The 20,035-nt window shown below is 41.9% G+C and overlaps 2 protein-coding genes across 5 annotated transcripts in view; one reads left to right on the top strand and one right to left on the bottom strand.

The window, feature by feature from the left end:
• Positions 1-20,035, bottom strand: part of LOC130194877 (talin-2-like) — a 99,383-nt gene that overhangs the window by 78,252 nt on the left and 1,096 nt on the right. The window contains exon 1 of one of the 4 annotated variants that reach the window (XM_056416085.1): positions 587-668. The exons of 2 other annotated variants lie outside the window; for them this stretch is intronic. The gene's annotated coding sequence lies outside the window, so the exon portion shown is untranslated. Of the gene's footprint in view, positions 1-586; positions 669-20,035 lie in introns of those variants that run through there. One more of the 4 variants, XM_056416087.1, reaches the window with a different exon arrangement.
• On the top strand, positions 3,122-5,287 carry c2cd4a (C2 calcium dependent domain containing 4A). The gene is made up of 2 exons (XM_056416088.1): positions 3,122-3,393; positions 3,503-5,287. Exon 2 carries the CDS (start codon positions 3,528-3,530, stop codon positions 4,857-4,859), a length of 1,332 nt encoding a protein of 443 aa, XP_056272063.1. The 5' UTR covers positions 3,122-3,393; positions 3,503-3,527; the 3' UTR covers positions 4,860-5,287.

The raw sequence follows: 20,035 nt of genomic DNA, 5'->3' as shown, positions 1-20,035 counted from the left end.
TCCTCAGTGGTTGCATCCGTGCATGCACACTACAGTCTCACATAGCTTTGATGTTGAGCCCATCCAGATAACATTCAGGTCAAGTCAGAGTTACAGTCCAGCACATTTCTTTGCAGAGCAGACGGGATGCAGGCGCTGGGCAGCAGTACTCCCTATCGATCCTCCTACTACGCACAGAAACCCGAGAACATGCAGCAACAACGCCAAACAAATAGGTCACATATATATCCATCTTATTACCTCAGAGCTGTCAATGTCAGAAGCAGCCAGTCACACATTGAACCAACACAGATTTGACAAGCTTGTAATAACACGCCAGATGAACCACATCGGCTGATGTTTAATCCAAAGACGAGCAAGATGGTGAGGCGGACACGCAACGCGCCGACACCGGGAAAAGGTCGACCGCAGGCGGGTTAACGTGAAATGATTCCAGCGCTGCTGCTGAGCCAACATCGAGCGGTCCGCCTCCCCCTGGAGTGAGCACGCGAGGAGGAGGGTGTGGGGGGGACATCAGCGGGGAGGTTCACGAACACGACAATGAAAACAAGAATAAACAACACACAACATGACAGTGAGATCCTACCTGATGTCCGTCACTCGGTAATGCATGCGACCTGGTTCGGATGTGGGCTCGGCGACACACACCACAAGCGGGTCAGCTCAGCCTGCCTGCCTCCTCCACAGCATCAAGCCCCTCCTAGTTTATCGTACAGTGGAGAGAGAGAGAGAGATGGGGAGGGGGAGGGGGGCGGGACCGCATATCTATGCGCCGAAAAAAAGGAAGCGGCGTCACAGTCCCCCATGGGTTCCTTCTGTTCCACACAGTCTCCGATGGACGCCGGTGAGCAGAGATGACCTCGAGAAGGCTGGTCCCGTTTAAAAACAGACCTGGTAAACACGCCGCGCGGACGCGCTTTACGACGACTGCAAAGACGTCAATGATTCGGCTCTTATTTTGAAAAGGCTTTGGATTTGCGCTACACCTGCTGAGAGCGCATCAGCAGCCCGACCGGTGGCGTCGTACTGCTGCGCTTCATCCCAGGTTCACACGGGATGGACGGCACGTGGACGTGAATGCTAGGAGTGGCGTTACATCTGCATACACAATATGTCAAAAGAATGGAATCCAGGAGATGACATGTAACCGCATGCTTCATAATAAAATGTATGAACCACTCAGCCTACTCCAATTCATTATTTGATGAGAAGATTTAGTTGTGGTTTGCAGCTTTTCGCTAATCTTTGTGATGATTAGAGTGTCTCATCTATCAATCGGATAATCTCCGGTCCTGTTAGTTTGTATTCTGACCATATACTGCCCCCTAGTGGATATGGTTATGCATCCATGCAAAGAAACTCAAGCAAGCTCAGACACTTCGAAAAGGAATCGGGGGCTGTCAATATTAATGAACTACATATCAATATATTGTCTTCGTATTTAATATAAAAAACGAGTGATGATCCGTCTATGTAAACCATTTTCTCCAGCCAATTAACATGCATGTTGATAATATAGATAATAAAAATTATCATAATAATATCTATAACAGATTTATAATTTCCCCCACGATCCTAAAGAAACAGTTTGGATAATGGATGGATAGATGGAGATTCATAATTGCCCTCAAATTTACACTTTTTTTCAAAATGTATTAATTGAGGCACAATATGTCTTCGAGGAACGCGTACATTACTGTTGTGACTTGAACATTTCATGAAAACATTTCCGAGAAGTTCCTCATTGAGGACACTTTCCTGGTATAACGTGAGCGCTGACATCATTCCATCCTTTATTTCCTGGTAACACAAGGTAACCAAGTGACACCACTTGAACCTTGGCCAGGGCCGAGTCAAGCTTTTTGACAGGATCCCTCCACTTCCTCTCATCCCTTATTCAGCAAAGAGTGAAGGAAAGCCAAGACTGTCCTTGCTGCGTTAGCATCTTACTGTAAATAGACTGAAAACATGTTTTCCAGTACTGAGTTAACCCTCCTGTTACCTTTACTAACATATTTTACCCTTGGGGTCAATTTGACCCCAGCAATTAAAACCTCCAGAAAATTATTCGAATTAATATTGTTTCCCAAGTTTAAGTGTGAGGTACTTTATGTTTGTTTGTTGACTACCTAAATAGCCCTTTAAATATATAAAAAAGTTGATATTTCTTATATGTTTGACAGTGAAAAACAGCCTCGGGTCAAATTGACCCCAAGGAACACCGACATTAAACATTGAATGGGGTCAAATTGACCCGAAAGGTAACAGGAGGGTTAAAGAGCTTAAGTCTGTGTCAAGAAATCCCAGTCTTTCTGTAAAAATACTAAAATAAGCAGAACTGACGCAGGTTTGTTTGATTTTTTGTTGTTTCAGCGTTTTAGTCTGTTTGGCTCCGGTCCCCACGTGACCCTGATTAGGTTAAGCGGTTACAGATAATGGACGGACGGACGGATGTTTAAGTCAGTGTCCAGATCATTTTGGGGGATTATGAAGTAACTGCCAAGTTATAGCTTTTCCTGTGAAGGCTTTTTTCATGCACTTTGGGGATACTTCATATTACAGCTGCATCGTGTGCCACCACAAGAGGGTAGCACTCACATGACAATGTTTCAATAAAGGGTTGGGACCTATGGAGCCGTCTGGCTGGGACTTTTGAACGCAAGTTCTCTTGAGAATTTTCCAAGTGTATAGCTGCAGCAATAAAATGTACTCAACATCTTAATATTTCCTTTAAAAGTGTGATGAAACATTGATGAAGTCTGTATATGCAAATATACCATACACTAATACCAGATGGTTCAACCAATAGCAAACACCCCATTTAATTTAATCACAAGAACTTCAGTCAGACATTATTAGGAGATTGACCTGTAGCTTTCCTAGACACAGTAAACCCTGGGCAGCTTTATCCCTTGAACTTTTCCCTTGAACGGTTCTAAAATAGTTTGGAATTATTATCTTATCAGATGACCTTGTTTATGTTCAGAGAAAAAGGTCATACACACCATCTGATTCAAATGGAAAACAAAACACGTGAATCAGAAGCTTTCCATTAGCTTAAAGAGAGTTGTTCAGTTCCAATGAAGTGAGCTTATCTCACAACACAGTGAGCTCTGTTGTGGTTTAGATATTTCCATGGGAACCCGTGGCCAAAGGAGGGAGGGAGGATCCTGTTCATGCAGCACAGGGGGCGGGTGTTACATCCACTGGTTTTGCTTCATTTAAACTGTCTTCATCTCTCAAACAGCCACAGATGTGCTGGTCCTGACAAGAGAGAACCTCGATCTGCTGTCAAGAGAGCTTTACAGATTTCTCACAGCAGCCTTCCAGCTGGAGCCATCAGTCCATCCCGTTCAGGACAACCTGGTGGATTTTCCATACCTTCATAAAAAGGTAATAACAGTCTTGCAATATTGATTGTCATGATTTTCTTTGATATCCTTTTTTGTGTGTCAGAAGTAAATGCCATAACTTACAAGCACATGTTGTTCATCTTACACAGTTTCCTAATCTCTACCAGAGGACCCATGTGGGTGGTGGAGAAGATCCGTGTGACAGTGGAGAGATCTAACCTGCTTGTCCCATCAGCAGAACTCAACTTCAAAATAGGTGACATCATGTTTGGAGAAAAAGGCGATAAACCCAAAAGGACTTCCCTCTGTCCTAATGTCATCACCCCTGACAACATCCCAGAGTTCTGCATCCCCCCAACGTTTCCATCCCTGCAGGAGACGAAGAACACGGATCAGAGCCGAGCCGCTCGCATTATCAAGTCGTCTCCCTGTGAGAGGGCGAGCCCTGAAATAGAGGTGACCCATTGTGAGGCCATGAACCCACACATTATCCAGGTGGAGAGTGTGGATGAGAGCCCATATGATGGCTGCAGCGATGAGGAGACCACCAATGCGGATCCCCAGAGCCAGGCTGCCTTGTCCCTTCCACACATGGCCAGAGCTCAGACCTGCTATGGCTTTTGCACCTTACTGGAGAGCCCCCACACCAGGAGAAAGGAGTCGCTCTTCCACTCCGATCCTGTCTCCTCTCCCCTGCTGATGCCAAGGAGTCGATCCAGCGTGTTCTCCAAAGTCTCCCCCTCCACCTCTCCTTCCTCACTCAGCCTGAACTCCAGGCTTTCCCCGAGAGGATACACTCTGAACTGGCAGGCCACTCTGGACAGCGATACGACTTCCTCGACTGAATCCTCTCCTTTCAGCTCGCCACTGCTGACCAGGTGCCCTGCCAAGTCTTCCCTCTTCAAAGCACTGAGCCATGAACTGCTGTTGTCAAGGAGCATGAGGAAGGCAATGGTGTCCAGGAACAATTCCCTGTCCACAGATGAAGGCAGCTCCACAGACAATAGCCCCAATGTCATGAGGAGGGCATCGGATGGGTCAGCTGAAGGCCTGCCGAGCAGCTACAGCCTTGCGCCACCCAACATCTTCCCTATGGACATGACTCTGCACAGAGAGAGAGTACTGAAGGAAATAATGGCACCCATTGGAAAAGACGGCAGCCTGAGACTCTCAGCAGAGTACTGCCCGGATAACCAAAGACTACGGGTTCGGCTGATCAGTGCGGAAGGCCTCTATCCACTCTCTGTAGACCCCAAGATTATCAACTGCAGCGTCAGCCTCTCTCTGGTGCCCGGAAAAGTCCAGAAGCAGCGCAGCACAGTCATCAGAAAGAGCCGTCATCCAATCTTCAATGAGGATTTCTTCTTTGATAGTATCTCAGAAGAAGACATCAGCCAGCGGTCCCTGCACTTTAAAGTGGTGAATAAAATGTCCACCCTGAAAAGAGACTATCTCCTGGGTGACTGTGATTTGCCTCTCTCTAGCATTGTGACATCCGAAACCTAAGTACTTCCGTAACATTTCATTTATGTGTTGAATTATTTCTTTTCATTTTTGTATTGTAAAAGAGGATTTTTATAATGATTAAATTATGGAAAACAATGACGTTGTTTGTCTTTAAAAAAGTGTTATCATGTTATTTAATTTCATCACTTCACTCAGTTTTCTCCATATCCAATCTTAGAATTCAATGATCAGGATAAACTTAATTTGAGGGGAAAAAAAGCACCACAAATGAATATTTAATCCGCACTTTATAATTGCTTAAAAACAAACTATAAATACGGTGTGTATATGAATGACAATACAATCATTTACAGCCTGTGTGGCTTCAGCATCAGCTGGCATGAGATAACTGCCATCTCATATTTCTCCTCAGCCTGTTATTCTCTTTGTGACCTTTCAAATGATTAAAAATATCACTAGGAACCTGAGATGGGAGTTTTCACTGTTGAGTATGTATAATTTGAATCAGTGCACAAAATAAGTTATATCTGCTTCCTTCCCCTATGAAACAGACGTTACTCTATTAACATCTGTTTCATCAACAAGCCACAGTCGACAGGTAAAATATATATATTTAAAACAAAATTAGATTCTTATACAAGGCCAGGTTTGTGTTACCCGGTTTAATTATTAATCAGTGAAACCTTTTTTTCCTTCCCCTTTTTGATAGTCAAACATTGTGGTGACTAGACTTTTAGGATATATATTTAAAAAAATTTACAAAACATTGTAATTGGGCATTTCAAAATACTACCTTTAGCTCTCAAAGAAAATATCAGTAAGGCCTATAATTAGAAAAATAATCTAGGCAGCAAAACGGCTTAATAAAACATGAATAATTCAACTGTGTGTGAACTCATACAGCCATTTCTGATTCAGAAAACTACAGAAAAAAACAAAAAAAACACCAACTATCTGCAATATACATACATGTTTACTCAACTGAACAGAGTAGGATACCTAAATGTAGACTCCAGGCACGCATATCCTGCTGTTTTCAGCAATAAAGTTCAGGCTTAAAAGCACCGGCTGCCACTATAGATCCGAGTTAAAGATTAATAGATTTTCTCAGAACTCAGAAAAGCTCTCATAGGGGATGGAAAACTGCTGTACAGTATATGAGAAAACATATAGTAACGTGAGGAGATACAAAGAAACATATAGTTCTGCTGATGCAATGACAATGGCCTGCAGGGAGATTGGTTCTGAAAGCTTAATGTCTGTAATGATGCACACTTTAGAACGCAAATATGTTACTACATTTTACAATTTGAATCACGCACTAGGAAAAAAGTATTTTGAACTACAGATTCAGCGAAGCCACAAAAGACCTGCAATCCCTTCTCAATTGTTTGGATGGAAATGGGGGTTTGTGTTTGTGCAATCTGAGGCGTAACACACACACGTCATCCCACACAGGCAACCTATTTTTCCCCAAAAAACCTCTCTGAAAAGAATGCGTTTCCACATCCTGTGAGGAGGCTGATACCGTTGGACACTTTTGTATCGAGTGTTGACTCAGCTGTGAAATACCTTGTAATAAATGAGAATTACCCATGATTCCTCTTGCTGGTCAACCACTGATAGGATAGGGGAGGGATTTCCACCGATCTATCTTCATTGAAATGAGCAGACGGGTTGGTTTTATCGAGCACATTGGTTACAGCATCATTAGGGCCTTGATCCAAGCCGGTGCCGTCCATACAATAACGTTAGCCAGTGAAAGCATCAAATTACTGCTAGTCAGCTATTCATATTCCTCCTTCAAAACTTCCTAAAAAAACATGCAGTGCATCTTCAGTTTTGAAATCATGTTGTAACGCTGAACATTAACCACTTTCTAAAGGGCCTTTCCCTTCATAATGAATACATTAATTAAGTCTTAATTAAAGTCTCACAGATGTTTCAGCAGGATACATTGTAATAAGTAATTTGTATTGTCAGTTTGATTAGAACACGCTGTAATATAATATTTTATTCAATATATAATACATTCTATATTTGCCATTGAAATAAAAATAAAAATATTGAAAAAACATCCAGCAACACTGAGAAATGGAAATATAAGATTGTGGCTGTGTAAAGAATGTGTAGTGTTTTGCACTCACTAGTGATTACTAAAAGTGATTTCATATCATCTGTAGGAAACATCTTTCTCTGCATCATAAATGCAAATGCACAACAGGAAGTGCGCTGACTTAATCTCAAGTGTCTGAAAACGGTTGCCTGGTTACCTTCATTCAAAATGTTAAAGTAATGAGCTGGAATCGACAACAACCACATTTAGAAATGTTGTATTATACCTGAATATGTTGAACTCTATTCAGCTTTGTATTATCAGCAAAAGCTGAATTAGGTGTGGTCTGCTTTTTTGAATTGGTAAAGAAAATGTTTTCCGACCAAGAAATGCGAGCTACCCCTTCCCCTGCCATATCTTACTGGCCCGTATGCAGCTTCCAGTGAAAATGAGTCTGTTCAAATCAGTTTCCTTATCTCATTTTCTGTTATACCAGGCTCCTCCGCAGTGCCAAAACATATAACATGCACCGTAAAATGTTACTGTAAACATGTTTAGTCACCAGTAGGTCCTTTACCCCACCTTTTAATGTTCTCAGACTGCTTTGAAAACTGGACTGACGCAGGCTAGTGGACCTCCTTTTTCCATTTCTTATCCATCTCAATCAGATGTCCTGTGAAAATGACCTACAAATGTCGTATGGTATAAACTCCAGGCTCAGGACAAAGTATATTGATGTCCAACACTGGTGAGAGACTTCTTTTGTAAGTTGTTAAGGAACGGGGTTGAGTTCATTGACTGCAGGCATGGCCATTAAAAGAGACTAAATGGTTGAGAACACTGAACACATGGTCACATTTAGTTAATACAAATACAATTAAGATACATCCTTTCAAAAGACAGATTTGATCTTCGGTTGCAATATTAAACAACTTCAATCAAATTACCTGATTAAAGAGGTCAAAATATTCCATGATGTCAGCAGTGATGCTGTGAGTGATTTGTTTCAGGGTCATGACATCACTGTTTATGCCCCCACTTTTCAAATTGGTAAACACCGCTTTAAATCTTCGGCTTTGCACACGATTAGTGGAAGTCATGAGCAGGCAATGCGTTGTATTTTAGCTGCGTCATTAGGCTGCGTTAAGGACACGTCATGCCAGAAGAAACCAGACCCGACTGAAAAAGAAACACACACACGTACAAACACACACACACACACACACATTGCCAATGCTGGATGACGCTCACTAGAGTCTGCAGTATTTAATTAAGGTAAGCTGAACGTAATTTTTAACAACATCTTTCACCTACATTTACTGAATGACACACTACTAGTGTGCCGAGACGATTCAAAGACCAAACAAAAAGGAACTTTATGGTGTGATTAATATTTGATTTGACTAAAAATATCTCACCTTATTGACATTTCCAGAGACCATTCGGTCATTCAATCTGCCACCGTCTAGTCATTTACAAAGTCTATTTAACAATAGTACAAAAAATCACCTGACGTAATCGACCTAACATATTGGTATCTGTATAGAAATTCTCAGTTCTGATAAGGCCGAGGGCAAACCATGCCGTATCTGCACGTAGCAGACTCATCACTTAGCTTGTGCACCTGCCCTGTGTTACACCACCCACTCAATCACCTCAGGCACTGCATGGAGCCGAGTCCAAGCGTGACCCGCTCAGCACATAACAACCAAACATACTGGAGCTGGACTTCCTCGCATCTGATCAGACTTACATAAACAGAACAGAGGTGTTTGAACTTGCTCAACCCCGCTCTGTTTCACAACGCAGTCGCATAGACTCCACATGAAGGTTAAGCAATCACTCACAGGTCACGAGCGTGGCGGTTTGATCATTGGGACAGGAAGTCAGTAAAAAGGTGGAGGCTAATAATAACTCATCATGAGGCCATGTGTATTAGTCAGCGACCAGTCAGATCGTACTTGTGAACAGGCACGTGACGAGGGGATGGTTAAATGCACGAGGACAATCGAGACGGGGTTTGCACAATATCGCCTGAATAGCCATTAAAGCCGTTCAGCAAACAGTCTGTCATAAAACAGGCCAGGTGGGGTGTACTCAGGAATAGTTAGATTTGTTTGATTAATGCAAACTTTAGACCATATTAACACATGTTGAAACAATTATGGTGATTCAATACACACAAATGCAAGAGAAAGAAAAAAACGAGTTTATTTTTGAAATTATTTTTAAAGCTCAATTGTGATAACATGATGACGAGCATCTTGAAACTCAAGCTGTGCATGATCGGGCACTGTGCACGGAAAGACAGCACTGTCTTCCTGTCTGCCCCTCTGTGTTACTACCTCTTGCAATAGCGCCTTTCACTCCCCATGGCAACGGGGCCCAGCTCCGAGGGAAACCATGGAGATCCTGCCTTTCATGTGTGAGATGCTTTTATTTCGAACATAAGTTGATGGAGGCTGTCCCTGTCTGTTTGATTCAGATGCATTTCGGCTTCAGTCACGCTGCTGCTTGCCTCCAAAGCCCGCTGTCAATAGATCCTTGTGCATCGGAAATGATGTGGGAGGAAGTCTGGATGATGCTTTGTGAATACGGCGCCGTTCTGAGACAAACATGCACGGATGTGATATAATTAGGTGGATGGAGCATGTTTAAAATTAAGTTAATAATAATAATAATAATAAGTGTCAAGATGTGTTATTATTTAATTTAAATAGGGATTTAATTAATCTGCTGTCCCTAAATCTGATACATGTTTAATGATATTTTTCACATCGATGAAATCTCAGTACGGATCAAAGCTCTTCGCATTGTGCGGTGGTTATTAGCCAGTATATTTGTTGTGCTCGGTCGACCCACAGTCTGGTGCTTGATTAGTTTCCCTGAGAGGGAGAGGGCGTTGAGACACATCTAGGTCTGTCTGCGTCATTTTTACTGTCCTACTTTCTCTGATCCACTTACACAACCAACATCCAAACCACAGAGGGGCCTCACAGTCCCGATTACCTCGACTTTGTTTGTCCTTGTCTTTGAGATAGTATAAAAGTGATGGCCTGTAGAGCAAATTGTTTATTTGCAGAGAGTCGATTGATGATCTCATCCTTTATCATTTGTCAATGTAATTATCATATTTTAGTGGGAAATCCAAAGTCACGGTAATTCCACAAACACCAAATTCATCGAATTTCCATTTGCATTATAATGAACTAAGGACAGAGTCTCATATATCACAAATAGTGAGTCTTCTCGCAACCCAAACCTGCGTATGGTGACTCATTAGTATTTATATATTTTGTGAGGACTTCAGTAATGAGAAGGGGGAGAAACTTCTCTCTTACTGTAGCGTACATCAGCGGCACCATTGAGAGCCTCCTGACCAGCTGCATCACTGTGTGGGGCGGAAGCTGCTCGGACTACAAACGAAAAAGCCCTGCAGCGCATAGTGAAGGCAACTGGACGCATCATTGGTTAACCCCCGCCCCCCCACACACACACACACACACTATAGGACATATATAACACCCGCCTCACCCGGAAAGGGACCATGATTGTGAGCATCTCCTGTCAGGTACCGGTGCCTCTGGGCTCGCACCACCACACTGTCCAACAGCTTCCTCCACCAGGCAGGAAGCTGAACTCGCTCCCCACTCGACATGTCTGACTGCTGCAAAAATACAGACGCAAAGTCTTTTTTTATTGTTCTTAATTTATCAAATATATGTTGTCTAAATGTTCTTTGTTGTTGTTGTTAACCGTTTGCACTTTACTACCGTATCACTTTATTACTGTTATTCACTTTATGTCAGACAAAAAGAGACAAACATACTTTCAATTTTCTGTATGTTCAACATTGGAACATTTACATTAAAGATGACTTTGACATTTCATGAAAATGCCTAAACTAATAGGCTATATGGTCAGATGCTCTTTGTGGGATTTGAAGCCCTCTGACTTGGAAAATCAATTCACACTGGTAGATGGACATACTGTATCATCATACGACTCATAAAACGGCTGTAAATATAACAATGCATCATGTACGACAGATAACAAATGGTCAACCGCCTCTAGTCACGTTATTTAACGGAGGGTAAACATGGAAGCTAGGTGATGGGTCTTTGTTTGCCAACTTGGTTTACTGAGCAACCGACTGATACAGACACGGGTACATTGCAGGGTCATTGTGTACGTGCTTTACAACCTGTGACACTGAGGGAAGACTTTGTCTCAAAGACTGACACGTTAAACCATGAAACATCCATGCTTCAAGCTCCAAGACTGCACTTTTAAGTTAGCACAAACATAATTTTCCATGGTAGACAATGTCAGAGAATATAACAGCTACAATACATCTGATGCAGGAAGAATTTGCTGCTTTTGAAGCACTGACACTGCTTTATTACATTTCTCAACTTTGGTTGTCAGCGCAAGGTGTTGCTTCGGTTGTTGATGTTAAGACTGCACAGACTGAAGTGTCTCGGGGCGGGTTGTAAAATTGACAGCCGAGAACTTAGGTGCAGCTTTTCTACCACAATCAAAGTTCTGTTTCAATTAGGTATCTTTGAATATGTACTCTTGTCACAGTGTCAGAATGATGCCTTGCACCAAGGGACTAATACAATTACAACACCTTAATCCTCGATATAGTGTATTAAAAAACTAAAATAGTAAAAAAACAAACATATGCCATTTTGGAAAATAAACTTCTACTCCTGCCTCGTCTCAATGTGTTAATTGCATCAAAATGTTATTTACCATACATGTTCTCTCAATCATAAAAAAGACCTCAAATCTCCTTCTGATGGATGGTATACAATGAGTTTCACTTTTCATCTTCGGAGCAGTACTCGATATATGTGTCAAAAGTGTGCAACCCTCATTAAATAAAAATAAATAAACTGAATTAAGCTGTGATCTAATCCTCAAAGTCCAGCCTGCACACACGGTGAGCAGTGTGTCTGATAACAAGGACGTGTGCATGAACTCAGTGCCCTAGCTCAGGATGGAGGCTGGTTTAACCATCACGTTAAGCATGGCGTTGACCTCGAACGGTTCTGGTCGTCGGGCAGCGAGTCTCGCGAGAATCGTGGGTTACCCTTTTGCTAGCTGTGACTTAGCTTGTATGCAAATGCGCAAACGAACTTTTGCAAGCAGCATTTTACACGGAAGCATCCCCGTTAACAACTCAAACTTGTACACGAAGAATAATGTGCTTTGGCCCGACATTCACTGACGAGTAAAAAGTGACACTGAGATCAAGGAGGCGTTGACCTCAATTTACCTTTTGGGAGGTCTGGACCGCGCTAACTCTTCTCCGCGTCTGCAACAGCGCCACTTGACCAAGGTAGGTCAAGCGGTAGCTTGTTGAGTATCTGCGGTCCTTCGCTGTGGTCAGCGGGTGATCGGATGCTTGGCTACATGAGGACGCTCGTGCTGCTGGTTGCCTTTTTGAAATGTCTCGGCGTTTGCTAACCGCCCATTTATGTGGGGACGTTGATGTGAACTATCTGACTGTTGTCTTGCACAAAGCCCATTTACGTTTATTTTTCTGTCATATTTTCTTAAAGGGAAACTTGTTGTTGTCCTCCACGGGTCGGCTACTACGTTTTCTTTCATCTCAATCTTTTATTTATTGTGTGTCACTTTTCTGTAGCCTACTATTCTCCATTTCGAAACAAAAATGAACTAAAGTTGCACGCCGTGCTTCTGATGCATTAATTGGTAAACAATCCACACAATAGCAGGTCATTTCTGTATTTAATGTCTTTGTTGTAGTGGGCCTGTATGGACATAGTTTTTAGTCACCTCATTACAAATCTATGCCACATGAGTGAGCTGGCTTCGTATTGAGGTGTTGATATGTTTTTTGCCGGATCTTTGTAATACTTGTTTCTATCTGAATACAACCTTATCTGGACTAATATAAGTGTTTATTAATGTTACATAATAATTTTAAAAGGTTACCTATAATTATTTAGTTTTTAACTTTTGAGATGTTTGATTTTTGTGAAATACTGGGTAAAAAAAATCCAAAACGGTGACTCCAAAGCAGCTGTGACTGTAGACTGAGTTAGGACAACAAGGCCTCCATGCCAAATCACTTCCCACACCACTGTATGTCTGTGAAGTGTTGGATAATTATTTGCTCCATTTACTGCCCATTGTCTCAATGGAAAAAAGTCTTATGATTAGCAATGCAGGCGTGCTTAAAGCTAAGTGAATCACTAATTTGCCTCTGATCAAAACCTTAATTTGTGAATGATTGTTCCTGGTTAGTCTCAGAGAGCTGTGATGCTGCACGTTTTCCACAGCTGGGCATCCTTTGCTTCATGCAGCAAGTTGAAAGCCACAGTTTCAAAGGCTACAGAGCTCAGATCTCGGCAGGGCACATGTTTCTCACATGTTCGCTGCATGTGTCCGTGCACATGTCAGTGCTACAGTGTGTTTGCCTGTTTGTATGTGTGTGCGATCCATATTAAAGGATGCAACACTTTGTCATAGTACTGTGCCTGCCCTTGCATGAACACCCATTTTGTAGTAAATAAAATTGATAAAAGGCAGCTAGTAGTGAGATTACTTTAACATAGAGGTTGATGTTTATTGTTGTAATGGATCATCTTAAATAAAGCAAATCAAACTACACAGATTAATTACATCTGGAGCTAACACAATCTGTTAAAGAATCTCTCCTTTCACTTCCTCACGCATTCCTGAAATAATCCAAACATCATTTTAAGCCAGCACTCACCATTACTTTCATTGGATGAAATGAACATTGTCGATGGCAGCAGGTTATCATATCAGTTATTGCTAATAAGGGTTCAATTTGTGAGTACAAATGGGGAACTTGTCTGTTGTAAGGGGCTGTACTGTTCTGATTTTTTTATGTGGCCCAAATAAAACTGTATGGCGTTGTGAATCTCATAATTTCTTAGAATTGTCCACATACAAATGTCATGCATTGTGGTGATGCCATTATTTGGATTAACATCAACACTTGCCTGCGTGTCCAATATAGAATGCATCCTTGTGTCTGATTGGTCATGTTCAGCAACACAGACCCACACAGCCACTTCTTCATTCTCCCAGGCTCATCTAACATTGTACACAGTTTCCATGTCCGGTTTTAGTGGAGTCAGATTATAGCCCCAGGCACCTTTTACTTCTTCCAAAAGGAAATGACCTGCATATTTGCCACATTAGTATGGGCCTGCATACACTTGAACACACTTCATTTTAGTCCAAATCTGTATGTAAAGTTTTTGGCTCAGAATAGCAAATATCCACCAACTTGGCTCAGAATGTGACATTTGACAGACCAAAGTACCAATCTAATAGTAGAATATGATGTTTATTAGGGGTGTCACAATTATCTAAATCCACAGTTCAATAGGACTTGAGATTTAAAGGTCTCGTTTTAATGTCTAGATTTGGTTTGCTTTTCGTTCAACCATTTTTCTTCCAGCACTGTCATTTATGTAATTTATATCTTCAGTTTCTCTTTTGATGCTGGTATATGATTTATTATTTCAATAATAAATATAATTTCAGCATATTTCTATCTTTTAATTTTTTTTATTTTACATATTGGTTTACAAAGTTCAGTATGCAATGTCAAGCCTGGTGTTACCTTAAACATAAAAGAAGGATCCCAGGCCCCTCCACACACTGAGGCAAACAGCGTATCAATTAAACACTAATAGCAAGGGATAGGTACTCAGTGTTGTCCAATAACCAAAGTCCAGGTATTGCTGAAAAAGTCAAATCGGTGCATTTGAAATGTACGGGTTTATTTGGTATTGTCACTTTACGTGGAGCATTGTAACACGACTGTGAAAACCAGTATGATGTCGTTAGAAAGTAGTTTGCACGTCAGCAGCAGCTTGATGTGTGACGCCCTCTGCTGGTGATACTACCGCAACTCATTCTGAACCAAAACCAAATGGTCTTTGTGGGAAGCTCGTACACCAGGCACATGTAATGGGGTTTTAAATGTCCTCTCACTGCCCACCAATATATATATACTGTATATACACTACCGTTCAAAAGTTTGGGGTCACTTAGAAATGTCTTTATTTTCCAAAGAAAAGCACAGTTTTTTCAATAAAGATAACATTAATCAAAAATACACACTATACATTGTTAATGTGGTAAATGACTATTCTAGGTGGAAACGTCTGGTTTCTAATGAAATATCTCCATCAACTATCACTCCAGTGTTCTAATGGTACATTGTGTTTGCTAATCGCCTTAGAAGACTAATGTCTGATTAGAAAACCCTTGTGCAATTATGTTAGCACAGCTGAAAACAGTTATGCTGGTGATATAAGCTATACAACTGGCCTTCCTTTGAGCTTGAAGTTTGAAGAACAAAATTAATACTTCAAATATTAATCATTATTTCTAACCTTGTCAATGTCTTGACTATATTTTCTATTCAATTTTCAATTCATTTGATAAATAAAAGTGAGTTTTCATGGAAGACACAAAATTGTCTGAATGACCCCAAACTTTTGAACGGTAGTGTATATGTATGTAAAAAAAGCTTGACTATTACTAATTTCCCTCAGGTAGAATTGATTATTTCACCACGACACATAGCCCAAGGACAGCCACGTCTGCACCAGGGCTCACACATATACGACTCATACACACAGATGGTAATGGACATGTACCAAGTTACACAATACACCAACCACTAGAGATCTATTTATTGAGGTGTGCAAACAAATGAAAGAAAATGAGGAATGCATGACTCTCTTGATTTACGCTATCCACCTCAAATATCTCTTTATTCTGGCCGACAGCAATTATTTACAAGTGTTTACTCGACAACATGAATTATGGTCTCTGCAAAGAGACACTTGTTTACACCCAATCACATGGACTGGGCTCATGAATGTTAAGATACACAGTGTGAGACCCTTTCTCTCACCATGCTATTTTTAGTAGACACCAATGCCTTCTGGCAAAAATTGCATGAATATGTATAGTGCGCTCTGCTGTACAGAGCAGTTTACAGCATGAGAGCAATGATTGAGACAGACAGCCTTCACGCACTCTGTGTGTGTGTGTGTGTGTGTGTGTGTGTGTGTGTGTGTGTGTTCAATACATACTGGACCAGTGCTTGAGTATCGTTAGGCTTTCAAGGAATACAACAGCATAGATTATTACAATAGATTATTGGACTCCTAATATACAAAAACCTAGATTATTACACTAGATAATTGGACTCCTAAAATACAACAGCATAGTTTATTACACTAGATTATTGGACTCCTAAAATATAATAGCATAGATTATTACAATAGATTATTCGACTCTTATGTCTTTTAAAGTGCTGTTTCATGAAAATGTTAACTGTAAAACTCATGATTTCTTTCATACTTTTACAGCATATGATTGAAATAATGTTGTGTGACATTGCTTAATTTTTTTTTATTGCTTTAAAAATATAAATAGTTTTTTCTTGGTGGTTTAGGTTCCTGGTTTTAAACTCCTTTTTTAAAGATATGAATATCACATTTAGTATCACAAAAGTAAACAGAAGGTTCCTCAGTCATATTACGGTTTTGCTGCTTGGTGCAATATTGTTATCCTCTAAAGCACATCATTCTTGTGAGCTAAAATAGCACCACCACCAAATACAAGTTAAAGATTAATGATCATGCCGAAATCTACTGTTAAAAAAGAAAAGACTGTAACTCTAATTCTCCTTATTATGAAAAATGGAATTCATTCTTATATAATCTGCATTAAAACATTGATTGAACTTTAAAACTTGACAAAACACTCCCACATCATGTTGTGAGCTTACTTTTTACCCCAGTCATTATTTATAACAATTGAGTGCTTGACTTTTTACTTTGCACCGGTCCTAAATGGATCTGCTTTACTCTCCATCACTCTTGTGCCAACTAACATGGTCTAGCTTCCTGTCCTTGACCTCAGCATAGTTTGCAAGTCAATATTATTCAAAGGCTGTCTATGGTTATGCCTTTAAATAGGCCAATTTGGGCTTGTAGCGCATGCATCTTGGAAGACAGGTTTATTTTGGTGTGACTCAATTTTTCTCTTGTCTCCTTGGCCATCGGGATATATCCTTGAGAAAGAGGCCACAGGCATCTGTACTTTTTTAAACATCTAAACTGAGGTTTTCAACAACAAAAAAACAGTTTCTACTTTAGTAGATCACAGGTCCTGCAAGCTTTGCAATGTCCAGCAGAGAGTGTCCTGACTCTGCTCAGAACCAACCACCGGCTCAAACTAGCAAGGCACATCCTACATTTCACAAGTTAGACCATCAAGCATCCGTAGTGAAAGTCTATGTGGAATTTGTATTATGAGCATATATGTCGATATGCTGCAAGTAACTGTTGTGTGTCTAATTATTTATTTTCACACCTAGAGCCCATGTATGCTCAGGTGCATTCAGACTTCACTTAGCACAACTAAATGATTAATTTGTCATGCAGTTCAACGCCGGAGGCTATGGTAATTCGTTTTGGCAAAACATTTTTAAAGAAATCAGTATCATGGCTCCGCTAGTTAATAGCATCGACTTCACCCAGGGAACACTAACGTGTCTCCTAAAGCCTCGACGCTCTTCTCTTCTCACCCTCCTCTCTCCTCATCCAGCATTCCTACTTCTTATCTCCTTTATTCTTATCTGCCTTGTTCTCTCCAGCTGTCCTCTCCCCACGGAGTGGTCTTGTGCTCCTTACTTGCCGATGATTGTTTGGAGGGCTGGAGCTGATGCAAAGTGACGTGTCTCCCCATCACAGGAGTGGAGCTGAGGCTGGGCCTCACTTCCCCCGCACTGGGCTGTTTTTGTTCGTCGCAGCTCATGCGGATAATTTGCCGGGATGCGGTGGAGGGCTGTCACAAGGACTTGGCTCAAGGGGTGTGGGAAAATAGCAGAAGCGTCTTCTATGCTCCAACCCTGCCTTAATGATGAGCATTAAATATGAACATCTTCTTTGTGTAAGCGATGCATTAGGCGCCCTCCATGTCCCTCTCCTTGCTTTGGCTTTCTCGCTCTCGCGGTCCCTTCTTTCCCTCCCTGATTCGATACAGCCTTGTCCGGAGTCTTGTTTGAGAATCACTCGAATAATCCGACCGACGAGCAGCCTTTAGGTCACAGCATCTCCGTTCAGGAAATATTCTCAATTCTTTGTGAAAGCACAGCGCAAACACGGCTTTGTGCGACGGAGCTAATGTTCCTCTGTAAATTCAACTGAAAGACCAGGGTGACGACAGTGGCTTCGTCACGGCACCCTCTAGAACCATTCTCTTCATCTCTTCCAAGGCTTTGATTTTGATTGCCTGATGTTTTGTATTCTACGGTTACTCTGTCGTGTTTTTTTCGCGACCACATCCAACCATTCTGCCGTCGTAGCTCTGCTGCCACATAGTAGAACCAGACCAAAGAATAGATTCACAGGCAGCTCCTTCATACCTTACTGATCACAGACAGCGGTCCCAGTTCGGTTGAACACGTCCATGTCGAATTGTTACAATGACGGTTACAGATAAAGTCATCTCAGGGAACTAAGGAAGGAAACACACCTCGCTCCCTTAAAATAAACCTCCCTGGGTACTAAAGCAAAGGACAGAGTGACATTGTGAAATCTAACATCTGTGCAGAACCTTGCCGTACCAAATGCCCCAACCCCAAGTTTGAGCAGATTCTACCGTCATCCTCCAAGGAGCAGCCATTTTGGAAGGCTCTCCCGGCACAGATGTTGCATATTAAAATGTAGGGCTGTTTTAGCAGAGGAAATGCGGTGGAGAGGAGGGGCTGCTCCTCTGTGGGCCTCACCTGTGCCTTCATCCGAGAAGCCAATCCAAGTGAGGGTACTGTCTAACCAACCAAAAACAAAGTGACATTCAGGGTAAAGTCACCCTGCCGCCTCTGTGACCCTGGCAGGCGGAGAGGATGTGGACACATTATTTCACATATGAACATAGCTTGTTTACAACGGACACAATTGCCTCGCATGCTAATTTTGACAAAATAATTGCTGTTTACCATACAGATGCACTGATATACCGCCGCCATTTGCGTTGCTGCATGCCTTCGCGAGGAGTAATGCCTGCATTAGTGAAGAAAAGTCTAAAGAGAATCCGCGCGCTGACCCTGTCTGACCGGAGCATCAACAGACGATGAATAACATCTCTCATCGTGAAATTAATATTGTCCACAAGATGGAGATAGTCACCAGTTTAATGCTGAGATCCTACCTGGCGCCACATGAAACGGACAGAGGGGAGAGAGTGAGAGAGACACAGAGGGAGAGAGAGAGAGGGGGAGAGAGACACAGAAGGGGGGGGGAAGATAAGAAGAGAGAGAGAGAGAGAGAGAGAGACTACATGGCTGTGTGTGACAGATTGTGTTTGCATGAGGCAGTATGTGATCGCTGTATAATGTTTGAGTGTGTGTGTTTGTGTGTTTGTGTGTATGTTGGTGTTTTTGAACAGTGCAGCTCTCTCCGGCTGAGGTGCTGAGAGGGCACAGTGTGCTAACAGAAAGGTTGTGAGTGGTCCCTGAGCTTATTGGCCCAGGTCCCAGGGGCCCAGAGCAGAGGCGAGGTCAACGCAGGGCGGCTGTCCCGCGTGCTGCCGGGCCCCGCGGCCCGCTGTGTGCAGGGCAGGGTTCAGGTGTGCGTCGACCTCTTGCTCCAGCGGGCTGTAAGTAAAGAGACCGGGCTCTGCTGCTCCGATCCAGGAGGCCCGACCTGCACCGAGAGGGGCCCTTCCCCACCTTCACCTCCACCTTTTGCCTGTGGAGGGATCACTAAATCCACAGTCACCACCAAGCCTCCGCATCAACAAACAAAGCACTAAATGAATGGCAGTGCTTACAAATCTCACACTAGCTCTAAAGGTAACCAGATATGAATATACGGTGAATATATTTGAAATGTTTCACGTGGTAATTTGGTTTTAAAAGCGAATTATCAAGATACCATAATCTGGTTTCAATCTCTTTTCTCTGTTTATGTTGTATTTGTTTTTTAATGACTAATCAATATATCAAATAATCATGTACACGTTATTCACTGACAAATAAACCAATAGACTTCTTTCATAGGTCTGCTGGATACCAATAGAAACAATGGGTCTGTTGTTGCAGCATGAAGTGCAGAACATGTTG

Source organism: Pseudoliparis swirei, chromosome 6 (genome assembly GCF_029220125.1).
Source record: "Pseudoliparis swirei isolate HS2019 ecotype Mariana Trench chromosome 6, NWPU_hadal_v1, whole genome shotgun sequence".
Lineage (NCBI taxonomy): Eukaryota > Metazoa > Chordata > Actinopteri > Perciformes > Liparidae > Pseudoliparis > Pseudoliparis swirei.
This window is presented reverse-complemented; position numbering and strand designations above follow the sequence as displayed.

Bases quoted from the DNA above. Each gene is read 5' to 3' on its own strand.
- c2cd4a (XM_056416088.1), top strand. From the start codon at position 3,528: ATGTGGGTGGTGGAGAAGATCCGTGTGACAGTGGAGAGATCTAACCTG.